Source organism: Enoplosus armatus, chromosome 7 (genome assembly GCF_043641665.1).
Source record: "Enoplosus armatus isolate fEnoArm2 chromosome 7, fEnoArm2.hap1, whole genome shotgun sequence".
In the NCBI taxonomy this organism is placed as follows: domain Eukaryota; kingdom Metazoa; phylum Chordata; class Actinopteri; order Centrarchiformes; family Enoplosidae; genus Enoplosus; species Enoplosus armatus.
The window spans coordinates 13,955,194-13,975,821 of record NC_092186.1 but is presented as its reverse complement, the minus strand read 5'-3'; the positions used below and the strand labels follow the sequence as shown (position 1 = coordinate 13,975,821).

Here is a 20,628-nt window from a genome sequence, read left to right as displayed (position 1 = left end):
CAAATGTATGACTTTTAAAAACTGCTACATTCAAATGCAAAACACAAGTTAAGAGGGGAGCATCTTCTCTCTATTAAGAGCAGAGACTCTGAGAATATAGGTGGATCAAATTGCTCATAGATATTAAAAGCCTTGAGACATACAGAACAGCCTGACTATGAAGTTCATATGCAGTTAGCCTTGTGCATAATATGGAGCTGGCCAGTTATAATCTCTTAAATAGTGATGTGTGTTAAATGTTCCTAACTTAACCGAAACTTCATGCTACTAATGTGCGTGGTATCTGTAAGCTTTTCACAGCAGACATTTCGACGTGGTAGAAAGTAGAAAAAGCACTGGTGTTACTAAGAACATTAACAATGGCTACGTCCTATTCAAGTGTCCCAGTTAGCCAAGTGACAGTGTGCACAATATCAGGACCCTGAAATTGAACCAGATTAATGGAGTTCAGCAATTGTTCATTTTATTAGTAACACTTATGCTTTTACTCCTGTGTCAAAATATCTTCTGTGGAAAATGCCCATTAAGATTGTTTCCTATTGCAGCATCTAGCACAGGTTTAAGCATACACTTAAAAAAAAACATTGGCAATGTCCACCCTACCCTGCATACTGACTGTATTAATCCCTGATCTGTTCTGTTGTTGATTTACAGTCAAAGGACAAAATGATGCGAGGATCCAGAAGAGGCTGTGTGCGACTCAGGGTAAGATTCTCAGTTTAACAGTTGTCTTTTGATAAATCAACATGCATACTGTGCATGTCTGGCTGAGAAGCTGGTCTGCTTTATCAGATATTTGGAATAGTTTCCACATGTTCAGGGTATTGTATTTCAAGTGCAGTACATCACATCCCATGTATGACTTTCTGACCAGGTTTGCTTTGTCAATGCAATCTTTCTGGACCATAAAAGGCTGGTACAGTATATGCAGAATTGTGCAGCTTTCATCTTACATACTAACTGCCTGATTTGTTGGCCTAGTTCAACAGATGTCAATAGTTTAGTGCAGATAAATCCACAGCTCGAACGCTCTTGTTTAGCTTTCCCAGTAATGCCATTTGCCCTTACAATGTGTTTCAGTATCAAGCAGTGTCCACTAGATGGCAGCAGTTGCCCAACTACAGTATCTGTTATACTACTTCCAAGGAGAGGAAGAGGAGATTTCTAATGCAGTAGGGACTAAGCCTACATTAGTAACAAAAGAATGAGCTCTCATTTCTTGAAAGGGCTGTATTTGTCACGAGAGAAGCCAACAGAGGGCCAAACCTAAAAGGTAGGATTGCATTGGCTTAAGTTGATGAATTATAAAAGGACAACATTTGTTTCTCTTTTGAGGCAGTTATGAGGTGAGTCAGTTGAATGAAATCTCATTTTGGTCCCTCGTTTTGGTCTTTACTGCTTACTTGACCTTTTTAGTCTGTCTTCAACTTTTTTTTGTAAAAGGTGAAGTGGGCTGGGCGTTTCTTCCACATCCAAATTCCTAACTTTATACATTGTTAACTTGTAGACCCCCCCCCCCCCCAACAGTATTCACATGCCTGACCCTGTACTTGCATAATCAGGGAGGTAAAGTTTCTCATGAGTTTTCACAGAAGCAGTAGTGAAAGCCATATTTTCTGCCACCACACCAGTTTTAGGACAAAAGGTATTGCCGAGCTCCCTCAAAATGTTTCCGTAGATCTCACTGAAGGGAGGAAGGAACTACCTGAAAAGAGGATCCAGTGTCATTTATAAACACGTAGTCATGGGTCAGAGGTTTCAGTTTGGGGTTAATTAATGTGACACAATTTATTGCAATACATTAATTTGATGATGTGCATCATGAAAAAATAATCACTATCAACTAAATTGAACGTATTCATTTCCCTTGGACTTGTATTTTGTTTTTTTACAACTTTGAATTTGGTTAACAGAAGGAAAGAGGCCTTCTAATGTGAAAGCATCTCTACAAATTCAAAAATTAATCAATTGTTGAACTTCTAAACATTGTTTTTGTCTGTTTTCAGCTTTAAAGAAAGTAATTGTATATTGCACCAAACCCTGAGCTGACAGTTTCAGTTTCTTACAGTAAAGTATTTTTCCCGCGGCTTCCCTCTGTGTTCCCGCCAAACCAGTCATGCCTTTTCTTGTACGAAAAAACAGTGTGGCCATAACATCTAATGTAGTGTTATTATGGTTGTTGTTGTTGTTGGATTATTTTCAGGGCAATGTTTTGTTCCCATTCATACATTAGTCGTCTTTTTAACCATTTGTTTTCCTTCAACTAACTATTGACCAACTTGTCTCTGACAGTAGGGGCTTTCCTATAAGATATCTTGGGAGGAGAATATCCTAATTGGATCTTGTGTTGTTAATTTGTTGAGTCTCATTACTATTACGCATAACAAGATACTGTACATACCAGACCTTTTGTTGGAGTTTTTCGAATGGAAGGTTGTTTTTGATGATGCTCTGCGTTGTGTCATGTGGTGCGACTGTCTATCAACATTTAAATGATTAAAAAACCAAAGGGACGCAATGGAATTGACTTTATGTGGGTTCTGTTTTTTTTTAATGAAAGGGTCATAACGTTGTTAAGAGTCGCGGTCAGTCAGCTATACTTACGAACCTTGTTTTGGATAGATTTCAGTTTACACCTCACTGAGAGTCTGAAATTAAACATTAATTAAACATACGTTTCTTAAAGGTGGGGTTTATGGAGAGCTATTCTACTGGACTGCATAATATTTTACAGCTGTTTATATTATTTCATCCACCCCTGTAGTTGTTGTTGTTTTTATTATTTTCAGGTTTGCTGTATGAGTCACACACCCTGTTTCTGTTGCTAGGAGCTAATGTCCCAGCTAGCCAGCAGGCCGTTTCGCTGCAGTTTTTTTTCTCTTGCTAGCTGCTGGTCCCCGGTGTCTGTTTCTCTCCACCCTTCACTGCCTTTCTCCTCCTTCGCTGTCTCCCAAATCCCACCTCCTCCTCCCCTCCCTTCTTCTCTCTCATGTTCCAAAAGGCTGCACTCGGATGTGTCTGTTAGAGATAAACACAGAGTGATTGTGAGAGGGCAAGAGGAGCTTTTGAAAGGGTAAATTTACAAAAGAGAGTCAGTCAGGGGCTGCTGGAACATGTGGAGGGCATGAGGATAGAAGTGGAAAGTGGAGTATGACGTGTCCCGCTGTCTGACTGCCTGCTTTTTACCCCCCCCCCTCTCTGTTTGCCCAGGGAGCTGTGATCGGCATTGATGACGAGGACGACAGCACATTCACCATCACTGTGGACCAGAAGACTTTCCATTTCCAAGGTGAGATGTCCCCCTTTTTAATTTTGTTGTGTTTATGCCCCCCTCTTCTCTGTTTTGCCATCACTGGCTTTCTTTCTCTGTGATCTCTTTTGCATCCATCCCTGCTGTTCATTTGCTCGCTCTCTCTGTCTCTCTCTGTCTCTCTCTCTGTCTCTCTCTCTCTCTCTCTCTCTCACTCTCACTCTCACTCCTCTTTCCCTCCCCTCCTTTTAAAGACTTGGATTGGTCTGCTCTAATGCCAGGAAACACATGCACACAGACATCTACACATTGTCAAAGCGTGCTGCGTGCATCTGAGCTTTTTCTCTCATGCTGTGGAACCGCTCCAAGCTCTGTGAAGTTGGACTGACACGTATTTCTGTAGATAAACAAGATTTGTTCCACTGCAAGCTAGACAGATTCCTCTGGAACAGAACGAGCAAGTAAGGCTTTTTTTTTTCCTCTGCCCTCCCGACTGTGGCTGAGGAGGAAGATTGCTGCTTCTGTGTCTCTGCAGTTGAGCCTCTGGGAATAATAAGGGAATACTGCTGAGCTGGAAGCTGAGCTCAGGTCTCTTCTGGTTGCTGCCGCTGTTCGCCCTTCGCTACACCGCTACCGCCGCTTGCTGCCTACCAACCACTGACTCCATAGGGACAGGATTGGCTCCCAGCTACAGCATCGCCCCCCTCCCGTCCTGCCAACCCTTCCCTCTTTTTTGACAGGGAGCTGTCCAGTCCAGTACACCGCAGACACCCTTTTTTACTCTATCACTCCACCAGGTCTTTAACTAACCTCCTCCACCTTTCCTTCATCTCTGTCCTTCCATTCGTCTATTTGTATCCATTTCCCCCCCCTGCCAACACCAAACCCCTCACACTCAGCACCCCCCCTTCACCTCCTTCCTGAGGGTCACCAGCCACAGTCCATGGGCCCCCCGCCCCTCTCACCTACTCCATGCCCTCTCCCATGTCTGTGTTCCGAAGCTGTATGCTGTGGTTCTACAAACGGAAGGGTAAGGAGAAAACTGTGCACGTCTCATGATCCGCATGCATGCCAGTCCCGGGCAAAGGATCGAGAGGAGGCGTCGTTTGTTTGCAGTCAGGGTGGAGCAGTACGTTCTGTAGCGCTCGGGTGTATTGGCTTGTTATCGAGGTTCAAGGACAGTTCAGAGCAGTGTGAAGTAGACAGTTGGTGTGAGGAATTATTAAGAAGGGAAGCGTGTTTCTTGAATCAGTCAAATGTTTGTACAGACTAGGTGTGTTATTTAGAAAAGGATGTTTGTTGTTACTGGTTTTGCTGGTTTGGCTAAACAATGATGTAATCTTCCCCTCAGGGTGGTAATAATGTTTTATAGAGATGTGTCTGTCAGTGAATAATAGCTCAAATGTCATGATTGTAATTTATTCTGTGTCACAGTTAGTTTTTGGCATCGGCTGTAATGCCTCAGTGAGTTAAAGTTGCATTCATTCGATTTTTAAATGTTGTATGTTCGGTTGTTGGTGGACATTATCTGAATTACCTGAGAGACTTCTACATCAGAGAACAGCAGCAATGTATGCAAATTATATGCTAATTTAATGAGTCCAAATTTAACAAATGTATTCAAAAACCTTCATTAATGCAGTCAAAGAGGGAAACTAATTTCTAGCAGGGTGTACACCTTGCATGAAAATGCAACACAGACAAAGGTATGTTGTTAATATGTCGATGTATTACTACAAGATTTTCACATTGTAAAGATCACATTCAATTTAGACATTTCTTGACCAATGAAAATGAAAATTCTAAATCAGCAGTGTGGGAATAAGTTATCTTTGAAAGCTGCATATCCTTGCACAGGACAGTCTGAGTCTTTGCAGCACACTGTGACCCCGATGTTCGAGGGACAACAATGAAATGTCACTGTAAGACACATCTGCTCTCCAGATACCCAGAGGAGCACTGTACTATCTCATGTGTCATCACTGAAGGAACGGGCAGGAAAATTGGCACTAAATCTCTGCTGAACATGAGATTCTGGATACATCAGCTGTTAGCTTGGATATCAAGAGACGCACAGGATGTTGGGCAGGAGGAGATTTCTCTGTTGCTGTAAAACGATCCTGGTCGGAGCATGTTATGCAGTCAGTCTCCCAGGATTCACAGCACGTCTGAATGTGGCTCATGACGGCTTGTGTGCCGTCATGTATGGGTTTCATATTATTGTGTTATTGTTATTGTTTCATGTTATGGTGCAAAGAGAATGATTATTTTCCAGGATTGAGTGATGGTACATCCTCTTACAGGACAGTCTAGCTCACAGGTTGAAGAGTAGTTCTGGGCTGGATGGCCACTGTGCTAACCCAGAGTGCAGCTCTGCACTGTCTATTTAGAGAAGCATCCATTATTCATCAGCCCCTCTCCCCCGGCGGTGCATCAGAGTTGCCTGAGAGCCCTTTAGCTTTCCGTTTTCCTCTTTCCCCCTCTCTGCTCTCACTTGCCTCCTCTTATCTATAGTAGCTATCAATCTTTCATCTTCTCCTCCCTCTTTGTCAGGCTGCCCTGACTGCCCGGAGCATCAGTCCAGGATGAGAGACCCCCTCGTGCTCTCTCTCCCTTGTCTCCAGGGTCCTCCCTCACCTCGATATCCCCTGCACTGTCTGCTCTCTTCTCTTTTTAAATGTCCCACCCTGGTCATCATTTTTTTCCACTGTGTTCTGTCAGGACTGCATCTGGACTTGTGTATTTAGTTAGAAAGATGTTCCCAAGTACAGATCATACGTGACACAGTCAATCCAAAGCAATATGATGTATTCATTTTACATTTTTGCCACACAGTTGGAACTAAATCATATATTAAATGAAATTATGCATTTTCTTTGCACCACATTCGGGTAGCTACCACTTTGTTGACAGGTCGCAGTCCTGAGCATCAAACCCTCTGTCCTCCCGCTGGAGCATGTACTGAAACATTTCATCAGCTTGTCTGAAGATGGCAGGAGGAGAAAGAAGATGGGAGGGATGAATAATTCACTGAGGCCTTTTGGAGAAAGGAGGAGCAGCATTATGGGGAGAGGCTGAGCATTGTAAAGGGAAATCTTTGCGATTACATACCCTGACTAGCTTAACCTATCTGTTTGTCTGAACATGGTATCTGTCCATGTGTGTGGTAATAGTACATGCTGGGTATATATATTACTACCATCTGTCTTTGTTTACTTGTCTGTGATGACATTTACTGCAGTCTAAGTGACTGTAACTATCCGTTGCTTCATTTATGAACATTTACTGCAAGATGTAAGTTAGACAGGGACAGACAAGAGTATCTGGAGGCACATTTAATCAGGGAGCAGAAGATGGTTGTCTGGTTAATAACCTGCTAAAGATGAATTAAGGATGTACAAACAGGTGAAAAACATGCAAAGGTTTTCAGGCATGTTCATGTTGAATTAAAAGGAGGCCATGATGCTTTTATTCTAGGGGACATATTCTTACAAAAATTGATCACAGAGTTGCTTGCTTTACAGTTGGCCAAGTATCATCTTTAAAATGATACTGGACCAATAATAATATTACTTTTCGTGTGGATATATGCTGATGCTAGCAGTATGCCAATATATTGGTGTATGTATAATAAGACTGTTTCATCTTCAGTAAATAAAAAGATAATAAAAGGACCGTTCTGCTAGCCGGGGGGTTTAAGACGCAACATAACCTCTATGTCCTTGTTCCAGCCAAGGACCTTGCATGTCTGTTCCATCTCCCCTCATTTCCATTCACCTCTTTACTTTAGTTTACACTATATAATGGCTAAAAATACTTAAAACATGAAATGAGAATGGAAATAAAGTAGACAGAATAAAGGGCATTCACATGATCACCGTACATGGAAGTTGGTCACTTCCCTCTGCAAACACACAAATATTCAGTATCTGCTGGGTGCATTCAGAAGAGAAACAAGCGCTGAAAGGCACAGCTAAAATGATGAAGAGCTGTTGAGCCACTGACTGCGTAGTCTGCATAGTAGTGCAATAGTTTGAGAAAGAATTCAGGCATACGTATTTACAGACTTCTGAAGTCTAAAGATTCAGTGAGACATTTGTAATCCTGGTTCCAAAATGGGGATTATATAATTGGAGTTTTGTGTAAGGTATGTCGCATTTTTTTGTGAAATTATAACTAAGTGACTCTAGATAGCCTTTCAAATGTTCTCTGTATGATGGGTTAGTTTTTTTTCTGCACTGTCAGTTTGGTACGTCACACAGATAATGTTTGATTCTGATGACCTTCACAGTATATTTTTTATGATATTAGTTGGTTTTCTTCTTGGTATCGCAGATATACCCATCATATCATCCATATCAGGTTTGTTTTGCCATTTGGTGGTGGTGAGTGTGGTTGTATTGTTAAAAAAGGACATCAACAGATCCCCTTTGTTGCAAATGTATGTCTGGTATCAATTCCCTGTGCTGGATATGAGTTGACCTCCAGTGTCAATGTGGTCATCAGGGTGCTGAACTGCAGCCTGACTGGGGTTATTTGCGCTCCGTGTGTCTGTATCTGTCATGGGTCTTGATCCAATACCGACAGAGTGTCTGTAATTATTAGGAAGGTGTGTGTGGGTGGATAGGTTATCGATGTGTGGTACAGTACCTCCTGTATGTGCTTGTTCTTCTAATAACCTTGGTGTGCCTCTCTGCTTTCCTCTAGCAGAGAAGCATCAGATCCTACAGTAGCAAGGTTTAGTCAGCACACCTCTGTTATGACACTACTTAGCAGCTCGCCTGTGAGACTGTTTTACACTCTTGAAATGCCATCATAAAACTCAAGAGTGTGTTGTAAATGTCATTTTTGTGCAGTCATAGGTGAAGAAAATATAGCTTAATGACTTTTAGACTTTTGCACATTGTAGATTTGTTGAGTTGACTAACTGCTCATACCTACCTGGGAATATAAATCATGATGTACATGTGAGCCACAGACTAGGACAAAGATTGAACTTGTGACACACTTCATACAGTTGTAGTATTTGTTTTTGTTAAATGGCTCTGCTTCTATCTCCCTTGTGTCATGAATAGAGCTAAACAACATTAGCCGCAATAATCTGTTCCTCTGGAGGGTCTGTATGGCTGAGGAGAAAGTGAGAGGGCAGCAAGGCGCTGTCTGAGTGGATTGGCCTGAGCCTCGGCTGCCTTTTAATGTCTTTAAAAGCTTTTCTGCTGTAGCACTGCTCAGCCTCTGTGCTAGCACAGCCATTCATCTGCCGTACTGTCTTGTTTCCAGCTCCATGAAAAATGACTCTTACACAGGATATAGTTTGCCAGCTAATTCAATGGCATATATCTTATTAAGTTCTTCTTTCACAGCTTTTAGAGTTAAAGTTTTTTGGAGTGTGGTGAAGCAGAAGTAAAGCTACGTTCCATGTAAGAACTTTAAAACATTGAAATACAGTCTATGAACACATACAACACTTGCATACATACTACAACCTGACGGGATGGATTCAGTCCTGGTCGTGTGTTGGCAGAGGACAAACTATGGTATCTCTGTTCGCTCTTGGCATTTTGCAGTTGTGCGCGTGTTGCATGTGTCAGGGCCTGTATTGGGTCACTGTTTAATGTCACTGGCAGTCTGTTTGTTCTCTGTCTTTGCTCTGAGGGTGCAGCCTCACCCAGCTCCATTTCACACATGGACCCCAAAGCCTCCATGTGAGAAAAAAAACAGGTGAGACTGCCTCACCACTCTGAAGAAACTTTAACGCCTCATTTTTACAATGATCATAGAAGTATTTCATTGTTTTGGTGTTGATTAACCCATCACTATCGTGCATAGGACTGGGCATCAAAGCTCTGAGTTCACCGACCAAAAACGTGAGTGCTTGGTCAGATTGAGTGTGTTTATGTATTTGATCATTTATTTAAACTTAAATAATTTAAATAAATGTTTAGTAGTAAATATATATTAAGCTTCCCTTAAGTATTCTCTGATTGAAGTGTATATTTAAATCCATCATATAAAAGCTAACTTTCTTTAGATTTGTTTTGTACAGTAGCACAGCTAAATAGCTGCTATTTAGGCACAGCCCTAACCTAGCTTTGCTCAGTACTCTTAATTTAAAGGAATAGTTCAACATTTTGGGATACACACTTTTTTTTGAGAGTGAGATGAGAAGATTGATGCCACTCTCACATCTGTATAGTAAATATGATGTTAGTCAGGAGACGCTTAGCTTAGCTTAGCATAAAGACTGAAAGCAGGGGAAAACGGCTAGCCTGACTCTGTCCAGGGTTATGTGCTGAGCATGGAGCAATAACTCTCTACAGTTTTGTCGGCACCAAGAGGTTGCTAAGCAACCAGGGGAAACTGACTGTAGAAGTGACTGCACCCGGCCAAGAAATAGTCCGGCATGTAACCCCCATAAATAGACAATGTGTTGTTTTTACGCTTCTGTTTTTCTACGGATTAAACAAACAAGATATAACATGTTATTTAGTGAGCTTTAGAGGTTCTGCTGGGCGGACTTTATTACCTGTGGAATATTATGACCTTTTTAGCTAGGCTAGCTGTCCTCCCCCTGCTTTCAGTCTTTATGCTAAGCTAAGCTACCTGGCTGCTGGTTGTAGCTTCATATTCAACAGACTGATATTAGAATAGTATCAGTCTTCTCATCTAGTTCTCGGCAAGGAAGGGAGTATGCATATTTCCCAAAACGCTGAACTGTTTTTTTATGGAAATTCATGAGCATCTGTCATATACTTCATATGACAGATGCTCAGACATCTTCTGCATTTGATTTTCAACCAGGAAGTTATTACATACTGTTTCCTTTTATTGTCTTATTGGATTTCATTGTCTGGTCTGTGTTTAGTGATCTGTGTTGTTTGCTTCAGTTTGAAGCACATTGTTTGCCCCTCTAATAAATAACGTGTGCTATACAAACAAAGCTTATGGTTACTGTCTTATTTGTGAAACTGCATATGATTATAGGTTTTTCAGCCCTGAACGTGAGGTTAAGCAGAATTAAGGTATTTTAGTTGAAAAGCAAACTATAATTTCTAGATGAATACACAGCGTCCATCACTGCGTCACCAGTACTCATGTCATTTCAGTGTTGTGTCTGTGTGCCATTACTGTGTAACACGAGTGTAATGGCTACTGATGGTGTCTGTATGGAAAACATGGCTCACTGGGTGTGTCTGTGTGCTTCTGCCCTCAGCCCGAGATGCAGACGAGCGGGAGAAGTGGATCCACGCCTTAGAGGGAACTATCCTCCGTCACACCCTCCAACTCCGGGTATGTAACCATGCACTTGTTTGTATATGAGTGTGCAAGTGTGTGTGTTTCTGACTGTCTGTGTGTCTAACCCATCCACTATAGTTACAAGAAAAAGTCGTTTTGCTGTGGGGCTCCTTAATGTTTGTTTGCCTGTTTATGCTAATTCCTATGTCAGTTTCTATGTAGTTTTACTATTTACCATCTCTTTTCTTAAGCAAACAGGCAAGATAATACTGGTATAGGTAAAGTGAGGATAAATGTGTTACCTAGACATCGAAGCTTTGATTGTGGGGTTTTTATTGAGCCTCAGATTGCATGCATTTGCATATTCCGTAAATCTTGCACTATGTTACACCATATGATGGCTTTGAAAGGGACTTTGTATCTCAGGTCTTGTTCTTAGCACCAGCTTTATGTGTCTTGCTCGTACCTGATTGTTTTGCTCAAGAGTAGTTGAGAGTCAGTGATGAGTCTGAGGCTGGCTGACATTCACTTCATCATAAATGGAGGATGTTATGGCAACATGTGTCTGCTTTGGACTAGTATGGGACCAGGCTTAGTTTCATGGAAAGACTGTTTGATTTACTGCTGACCTGTTTTTTCCCTTTTTATTTTTTGTATCTTTGTTTTTTATGAGTGTTGAGACTGAGTGTGTCTCAGCCAGTTCATTTTCCTGCTCGTCCTGCTCTTCAGTTGTTTCTCTGGCCAACCTTATTTCCTGCTCTCCTTCCTTAAACCAAACCCTCCTCCTTGTTCCCCTCACATCATCATCTACGTACAGCTCTTTCCACCCTTCTCCTCCTCCTTTTCACCCTCATGACCAACGTTTTCATTTGCTCTCCCTCCCTCCTTTCTTTTTTCTGCCTTCCCTCCCTCTGTGGCAAATCCTTCTGATGTGCTACGTGTGCCTGCTTGCTCGGTGCACACACACATACACACACTTATGCAGTGTTAGCGCGCTGCTGTCGTAGCATCATGTGACCCAGCAGTAACCAATCTGAGACCTGCTTGCTTGATCAACCAAACATCTGCCTCTGCTGCCTCAGCCAATCAGAGTGGCCGTTAATGCTTGTCCCTGTCAGCACTGCGTTTTGTGTTTTCTCTTCTGCCTGCGTGAGAGGAAGTGTGCCTTTCCTGCCAGGGGAGGGTCCTGGATTAACTCGGCTCTGTTCTCCTTCATACCAAACGCTCAGCTGATAACTGCTGCCGAAGGATATGCTGTAACCAGACTGGCTACACAGCTAACTCACAGTCTGAAGGCTGCTGTGGTTTATATTGGCAGACTGCAGTGGAGAGCAAGTGGAGGAGATTGTTTTCTGTTTCTGTGTGGAGGGGGAGGAGAGAGAAAAGACGCTAACTTCACCAGAGCTTGTGGTTTTTTGCTGTAGGGAGGGACAAACAGAATAACAAAGGCAGAGAAAGAGAAAACGATCTTATGTCAGGCTAAATGGTCTGATGGGAGAGATGTACAAGGTTTAACACAGCATGTCCATTGGAGCGAGGCACCCAGTAAGTAAACGCACACACAAACGCAAGCGACACTGCACCATAGCAAGGAGAACTTTAACGGCTGCAGTGCGCTGCTGGGGCAGCAGCATTTTAAAGTGGGTCACACTGAGTGAAAAGACAAATAGAAACAAGAGGGGGTGGGGTGGGAGGGCAGTGTTGTTTGCAGAGTCTGGGTTGTGGGGTGGTTGGGTGGGTTTGTGAGTGTTTATGTGTGTGAGACTTTGCGGACCGCTCTAAAATATTCCCACTATCACAGTCACACACACACAGGGATGCACGGCCTGTGTGGTGGGAATGAGTGGAAGCGGAGGTGCAGACGTCTGGGAATATTTCAGGAACAGTGATGAAGTGAGCACTGTGACGTGGTGCTACAGTGGCTGTTTATAAACCAACCACCTGCCTCTGACTTTCCGCTTCCAAACTTATCTGCTCTTTCTGTAAAAGAACATCACTTCCCCTCCATTATGTGTGTTGACACAACATGAGATATTGTTCACTTCTTAATGATAGGGGCTTCTTTTTCACCTTGTCAGCTTCATTTTCCTGCTCTAATTTTGTTTCTTTAGATTGTTTTTACACGTTGTTAGGCCTCTAATGGCCAGTTGTAATGTTGGTATAACACCTGTACAAGGAAATGCAGTCAAATATACAAGCAACATTTCTCTTTTAGTATTTTTGTACAGATCTTGTGTTGTATTCAATTGCATTATGTTGTAAGTATTATTTTGTAAATACTGTAATGTAGGAGGTGCAGATGCAGTTAATCCTCACTGTATCAAGAGAGGGGAATGGCAAAATAAATGGCAACACTTTACTGTGCAATTTGAAGATTACAAGATTGTAAGATTCACAAAGGTAGTCCACATCCTGTATTTACACAAGCACATGGATATGTTTTTGGCTTTGCTCTGAATTTGGTTTTGTTAAGTAAAAATGACCGTGATATAATGCCTTACCAGAAAGATAGCAGTTCTTTTCTTGATAAAATGGAGTGATTTTCCAGTGCAGTGTCAGTAAACAGACGGGGCAAGTTGTTCGCACTGGAATGACTGTGCCAATCCAGAAAAAGGGTGGACACACACAGACATATTGATACAGTATAAAGACTTTCACATCTGCATCAGAATTGTTTTTGCTCAGGCCCTCATGTGGCCAGCTATATTTTGCAGTCACGCTGTCAGTGAAAGCACCTTTGCTCCTTTTTGAGGAAGTTTGGCTTCAGTTTTAACTGCAGGCTTCATGGTTGCTGAGCTAACTCAGACTTTGTTCTCTATAAAGCTAGTATGCTTTTACAGTTTAAACTTTAGCAGGTTTCTGGTCGGGGCAGCTGCCAACAGTGTTTGGCTGTTAATGGCTTTTCTTCACATTCCTGTGAGATCGTCTTTAGCAGGAAAACAAAACCCCACAGACTCGGGACACACTAGGACTGTGCAACGCAGCAAATTCGAAGCAGTGGTAGAGCTTGATTTACTATTACTATTCCCAAGGTTTCTGCTTGATTCTAACAGTAGTTATCAGTTTCACTATCACTCTATCTGCTTTTTCTTGTAAGAGGTGTAACTGCTCTGTGGCAGTAAATTGCCACACGCTGTGTTGGTTATCTTACTGATTCGTCTGGCTTGACGTAGAGGGGTTATTGTGTTGTTATTGGTGCTGAATGTCCTTGGTATTGAAAGGCTCCAGCATTAAATATGGGGTGATTTTTTTTTTTGTTTTTTTTTTTTAAAGGAAGTCTTGTCTATGCGTACGTTTATCTGCTCATTTTCCTGTTTTTGTGTCACAGCCAACTGGATTGTTCTCAGCTCAGACAGATAGAGACAGATACCCTGTCACGTCTGCCCTGCCAGTAGTCTAGTAATTACCTTTTAATGGATATTATGTAATGAAATTGTCTGTGCCCGAGTTTCTGAGCATGTGTGTTTGTGGAGTCTTATGTTTGGGGCTATTAAGGCAAGCTAATTAACAAACAATGAATTGAGTGCACCTCAATCCATTTACACACATGTTTCCCTGTCGGTAGCTAAATTCTCTCTAGCCTTGAGTTCCTTGATTCAGTTTTGTTGAAGCCTGACATTCGCTGGCCTCCAGTCAGGCAGGCAGACAGACCTGCTGGCCTTTTATGTAGGCTAGCCTTTAAACAATAGTATTCATATCTCCCCCAGTACAGTATGCTGCTGGAAGATTCTCCTGAACTGTTGATGTTTCTGTCCACCATTTTGTGTAACAGTTTACAAAGCTTACCTGGCCAGGAGGTGACAGAGACGAGCTCTTTTTTATGAATAGATAATATGTAAATATGTGGCTTATATTATTGGTAGTGGTTGTGTATTTTATTTTGATTATGCAAATACTTGCATTTGACATTGATTTGTTTAGGGCTGCACTAATGCTTAGCCGCATTTGTTTCTCCATCCTCAGGAGGCCGAGACAGGATTCGTTCCGAGTGTTCAAGACTTTGATAAGAAGCTAGCTGAAGCTGACGCCTACCTACAGATTCTGATTGACCAGTTGAAGGTAGGACTCAAAGAAGCAACACCTAACCGACATCATCATTTCATCTGGAATATTTTACACTTTCAAGTAGATTTGAGAAATTATGGATATCTGCCATTCGCTTTGACATATGTGGCTAAACATCCAGAGGTAATATAGTCCATTTGAAAAAGTTTTCACACAGATCAAATAATTTATTCTAAATTGCAGCCTAAAATTTCTCTAAACCTGTAAATTTATCATATACATGGCATGGCTTGCATTTGCATCTGTGTCATGACTTCCCTTATTTGGTCTCTTGTTTTTCCTTGCTGATCTCACTCTACCAAACAAAGCAGAAGTTATTCAAAATAAGATTTGTAGTAGCATGATGATAAAGCAGATTTATTTAAAGAAGCAGCAGCATATTGTCTCAGGCAGAAAATCTTAATGAAAACACTGACCTTCCTTGGTGAGAGCTCGCTACTTGCCACCATGTTACCTCCAGCCACATCATCTGTGCAGATCTGATTATTTCAAGACTCATTGGACTGTGTACCCTTCATAGTTCATATTCCACCCCCCCCCTTTCATCTCTTGTTTTCTGTCACTCTCACACAGCTGTTTGATGAGAAGATCAAGGACTGCAAAGAGGATGAATCACGCAGAGTGAGTACCAGCAGAGCTGCTCCGTCCTTGTGCATCTGCTCTCTGGTCTGCTGTCCTCGCTGTCATTAGAGCCGAGGCTAACAGCAGGGGAAGCAGGCTGACACGTAGTGCTGGGGAGCGAAAAATGATAGCTGTCAGTGTGGTGCAGACGTTTGATATCTGTCGCTTGTCAGTTTTAATCTTATTTTTAAAGGTTATTGCATTGGTTCAAAAATGACCGTACGTTATGACCTGTTTCTCTGCATTTGTATTGAGAAAGTAATTTAAGAATTTGTCTTTTTATTTGAAAAGCTTGCAAATCGGTTCCATATCTTACAGTATGTTACTGTTACAGTGTACAGATGGCCTATTTGAGACAGACACCCACTACTGACAGTCTTCTGATCAGAGACAGAAGACTGACATTAATCGATTAATGTGCAGATTATTTTCTTATTTAATTGTTTTGTCACATAGTGAAAACGCCAATGTCCAATCAACTGTCTAAAACCCAAAGATATATTTATTAAAACTGGGAAATCAGCAAATCCTCACATTCGAGAAGCTACAAACAGAAAAGATTTGGCATTTTGGCTTTAGAAATGACTGAAATGATTAATCGATTATCAAAATAGTCACTGATTAAGTTTCTGTTGGTTGGTTAATCATTTAGTTGCAGCCCTAACAGGCTGACACAGTTTGCCCTTCATATGGCAGTAGCTGATGAACAAGAGGCCCTGCTTGTGTATTAAAAAGTAAAAGACATATATAATCAAGGGACCATTGTTAAGTAAATGATCTTGTAGAGGTGTATAGTATTGTTGGAGGAAGCAGTTCAATTTCAGGGTGTCTTCGTCGTTTACGAGCAGCTGTGTGATTCACTTCCTCCCTGAGATTAATGTTAGCTTTTGGTCACTTTGACTTGTTTGTCACTGTGACCTCACTGATCCCTTCAATGTGGGAAATTGTCTTGTAAATTTACAAAGAACAAAAAAGCTGCTGCAGTAAGTTAGACGTTACTTTATGTTTTCTACCAGCTGTTTGCTGTTAAACTGGTTGCATCAGCGCTTCTGCTTTTGAACTAAGTGCTGTTGGATTTTACAACCTGTTTTCTTTTCCTTCTACAGAAAATTGAAAATTTGAAAGAGACTACTTGTGTAAGTCAGAACTTAACACATTTTCCTTCCTGTCTTTGAGTTTTTAAGTCAGTTCCTAGTTATTGAATTCCTTTTCTGCCTTTTTCTTTCAGAGCATGGTAGAGTCCATCAAGCACTGTATTGTACTGCTGCAAATCGCCAAGGTAAACACGATATCGGCGCATGTCTGATTCATGTCTGTAGTTTGGGCTGCCACTTCACCATATTCATTGTTCTTGTGTTTCCACATCAGTGTGCACTGTGTGTTACCTTGTCTCTGGGGTAGTTCCCTGCTTACAGTTACTGTCTGGGTCGGTGGTTGATGAGGGTGTAACCCAGTATTCGTTTCATCACATGTTGTACAGTCTGCTTCATGTAGTTGTTAGGTGAGACCTGTAGCCTTTTTTAAATGTCAGAACACTTTTACTGATGAATAGAATTCTAGGAAACATGTAGATTACTTTACAGATTGGCATTGCAGAGCAATCCTGCCCTTATTGATACTGAAAGAACTGATGGAGGGTTTTAGCATGTGATGAAAGGATTACTGCATTGTGGCAATATTATACAGCTCCGTGTGATGAGAGGGATGGATCTCATCGCTCTCTACACCGCAGATGCTCAGGATGCTTTATGAAATGACTCTTCAGCCTTCTTACACAAGTAGTCTAACATTGTCTTCTCAAAATTTTAAGGACCAAAGTAACGAACAGCAACACGCAAACGGACTTATAGTAAGTTTGACATTCTCCGTCCATGACAGAAATTGAAATCAAACAAACTGCTAACTTTCTTTTCTTGTTTAATTTACTCTCCACTGTAGAAAATCAGATAAATCCGATCTCTTTAGTGCATGCCGTCTAATTTGGAGATAAGCTCTGTTTCTAGCTCTTTCCCTCATGTCTGCCACCACTATCCTGTTGATTAAATTAATAATTTCCTGACTTCATCTGAGATTTCAATTCTTAAAGCAATGGTTGGGAACTAGTCTTTTCTTCATCAAGATACAAAATGTGTATGTGTGTGTGCAGAAAATGCACATTGTTGCAGAATGTGTATGTGTACGTAGACTATACATGTGTTTGCATGCCTTTATATGTTGCACTTCACTTCACCCACTAATTAGAGTAAACTAATTCACCATTGATTTATCGTGTGCACCCTGCCTGCTTATCGAACCATCGAGCACTAATAGCCATAAAGCCATCCAGAGAGCACTTTACTAGTTCTACAGGTGTCCCGTCTTCATGTCGAGGGCAATCCTGGGAGTTTTGCATGTTTTAACTACAAACCACATGTACTTTAAATGACTGACAATAATTTTCCAAAGCCTTTACTGCAAGTTTTTAGATTGATTTCTTTTCTTACAGGGAGCTATTTGTTTCCATTCTTTACTATGCTGTAAATATCAACTTGAAGAATTAAAGCATGCATTAGATTTGTAACCCATCACAGTAAACATGTAGTCTTTATCATGCAATCTAATGCTACAAAAAATTGAAAGTGGACTATATATTCAGTGAACTGTGATGGGTTACATATCTCTATTAAGTTTATGTGTACATGTAGATTTTTATACCAATGCAAAGGTTGGGGAAGAAGTGGTGGGGTAGAAAGGAAAGAGGTAGGGAGGTGGACGGGAAAATGGAAGACTGAGCGGCAAATGAAACATGTACTTGGACCCAGCGTAGACCCAGTGGGAACCTGGAAGGTAAAAAATCAATCTAAAAACTTTCAGTATACTTTGGAAAATGGTCGGTAATGTAATGTAGAGGGTTTGTAGGTAATGGTCTAACACAGAGCCTCCAGTGTGTTCCTGGAGTAAGAATCCCACAGGGGTCGTACAGCTCATAGGCCTGCGTTGCTCTCATAGCCGACTTAATCTCACAGACATTAAGTACAGTATTACATGGTATAAATAGCACAGCATAAGCTCTATCTACACATCTAACTGCACGTTTTATATGGCATAATCTTTGTGATAAAGATATCTTTGAGGCTTTTGAACGTCAAAAGGTCTGTCACGTTGCCTGTATGCCTATAATGTGGATCAAGTGATAAATGCGCTGTAGACCTTCGTTTTAAAATAGTGGAAACACAAGCAGCATGTTTCATTGACCTCGTCGAGCTCTGCACCAGCAGGGGAATTGCCATAAAGTGCAGGAATCATTTAAACCGAGCCCACCAGGAGCCTGTTCAGTATTTATCTGTCAAAATAATTCATGTGCTATGATTGGTTTAGGTTTGCTCTGCTGCTGCTGGAGCTACCTGCTGCATTAATATTACATTCACTAAAAAGAATATATCGATCATGACACAGTGCTAAAAGCCATTTTTAGCTGCAACTCCTTCTCTCTGCCTGCTTTTGCTTTAGCTCCGGCGCACAAGGCCACAGGCTGGTCCCACCATGACAGACCAGTATTTCTGTAATTGGCTATAATTAGTAGCCCTCGCCTTACTTTCATGGAGGCACGTGGACTAGGCAAGCATCGGGCAGTGTGGAGGGGAGGTAGAAAGGAAGGAATAGAGGCAGGAAGCTTGAGGATAAACATGGCAGAAACAAGATCCGATTTCCCATTCAGGAAAAACAACCATGGTATCACAGCTCTTCTTCCTCTGTAGTCAATATATTTTATGTAACATGCTCAATGTTGCATCCTGGGATTGTGGAGGCCTGTTGTCTACTTTCTGGTAATCTAGTCCAACTTTGGTACTTAATACCAGCTACTGTATTTCCGCCCTTACAGCCTTGTGTTGGGTCATGTTCTGACTCACCGTGCCTGTTCATCTCAGATGACTTAATCAAAACTTGCCCTAGAAAAAAAGCTGTACAAATCACAGGCTAGAGGTCAAGTTTGAGTAATAGGATAACACATCACATTGACTGGATCTAATTTCAGTGCCACCAAGAGCCCTGAGGGTAAGTTGTTGGGGAATGAGGGTCAATATGATTTTGCTTTAGCTCATGTTGTTGTTGGTGTTCCTGTCAGTTGGGTCATTGGTGCCAGTGACCCCATTACACTGAGCCAGCAGGCTACCTTTTCTGTGTGTTTGTGCCTGTATTCAAATGCATGGACACATGATGTTAAGATGGCTCTGTTGAGGGCAGGCCACTGCAGATACGAAGGTCCCCGCAGGTTTTTACCACAGGGAAATCAAGAGCCAGAGAGTTACAGCATGTTACAGATTTAGTCTGCAGCCCAGTGGAGTTAATTAACTCCCTTTTAGACTGGAAGGTTTCTCAGAGTTCAAGATGCGCTGTTAGATGTTGTGTAAAGCTTCTGCCAGTGTTTGGATCTCAAGCAGTGTTGTTGCTTTCATATTGATTAGATTAATGAAACCTGGAAACACCACTCTTTCCAGGAAATGAAGTGAAAGGAAATTGATCTTCCCAGGCTGGGTGGTGCATATTTTTTTTCACTGCTCTGAGTAGGTATACCATTAAGCTGACCTATAGCCAATACACAGGCTGTGAAGTTGGTGACATCTGGTTTGGGTGTTTAAGGAAATGGTGTTTTACTGTGGTTAGCTTGTAGCCACATTTGTTGAAATAGGCTAATCATATTGTACCTGGATATTCAAAAACAAGTTGATGTTTTCCTATATAACTATAGACAGTTTATTGGCCAAGACTGGGACTAAACTCTCTCTTGCAGTACTGGATTTTAGTCTCAAGGTTTGTCGTCTGTTAAGCAACATTTTAGATTAGTAAGCAGGCAGTGGCGTGGGTGTGCTATTGTGTCTGATGTCTCTTGCAGAGAGTTGTTATTTTTGTTGATAGCTATGTTTTTGTTTGTTTCCTCCAGAGCACCATTAACCCAGTGGATGGGATCTACCAGCCCCCTCTGGACACTCCTGTAGACAACACCACGATGCCAACACAAACCACACTACCCACAGGTTCTAGACATCTGCCTCCTCACTATTTATATACACATTTAGACATGTGTGTTTGATGTGTTAACACATCTGTACAGAGACTCATAGACGCAACATCATTCAGAGAGGTTGACAACAGCTCCCCCTGTTGTTCCTCCAGCTGATAGATCCGCTCTGTGCAACACAGTTGACGTTGTCACAGAATTGTCTACAGCTGTGTTCAGTTGCATGATAGCCATTACGCGCTATTACATGTATTTATGTGATTATATTTCACTTTTCAGATATAATTCTCTCTGAAAATTAATTTATTAATGATGTGCGTTGAAGCAGATTCCTGTCCTTCAGTGTAATTATGTTTTAAAGACATTTTAGTCATAAATTTACTTAATTTAATTGCATGGTATGACAAAATCTTTGGGCTATTTTGGTCAGCTGAATGTGACTAGACTGTTTAAAAAT

General features: G+C 41.5%; 1 protein-coding gene across 4 annotated transcripts in view; it reads left to right on the top strand.

Moving 5' to 3' along the window:
* Positions 1-20,628, top strand: part of osbpl9 (oxysterol binding protein-like 9) — a 29,657-nt gene that overhangs the window by 1,585 nt on the left and 7,444 nt on the right. Inside the window, exons 2-10 of one of the 4 annotated variants that reach the window (XM_070908801.1) lie at positions 655-705; positions 3,211-3,289; positions 10,464-10,540; positions 14,450-14,545; positions 15,125-15,172; positions 16,279-16,308; positions 16,401-16,451; positions 16,983-17,021; positions 20,094-20,187. In XM_070908801.1, the coding sequence (XP_070764902.1) occupies positions 655-705; positions 3,211-3,289; positions 10,464-10,540; positions 14,450-14,545; positions 15,125-15,172; positions 16,279-16,308; positions 16,401-16,451; positions 16,983-17,021; positions 20,094-20,187 (565 nt within the window). Of the gene's footprint in view, positions 1-654; positions 706-3,210; positions 3,290-10,463; positions 10,541-11,803; positions 12,032-14,449; positions 14,546-15,124; positions 15,173-16,278; positions 16,309-16,400; positions 16,452-16,982; positions 17,022-20,093; positions 20,188-20,628 lie in introns of those variants that run through there. The other 3 variants (XM_070908803.1, XM_070908802.1, XM_070908804.1) reach the window with 3 other exon arrangements.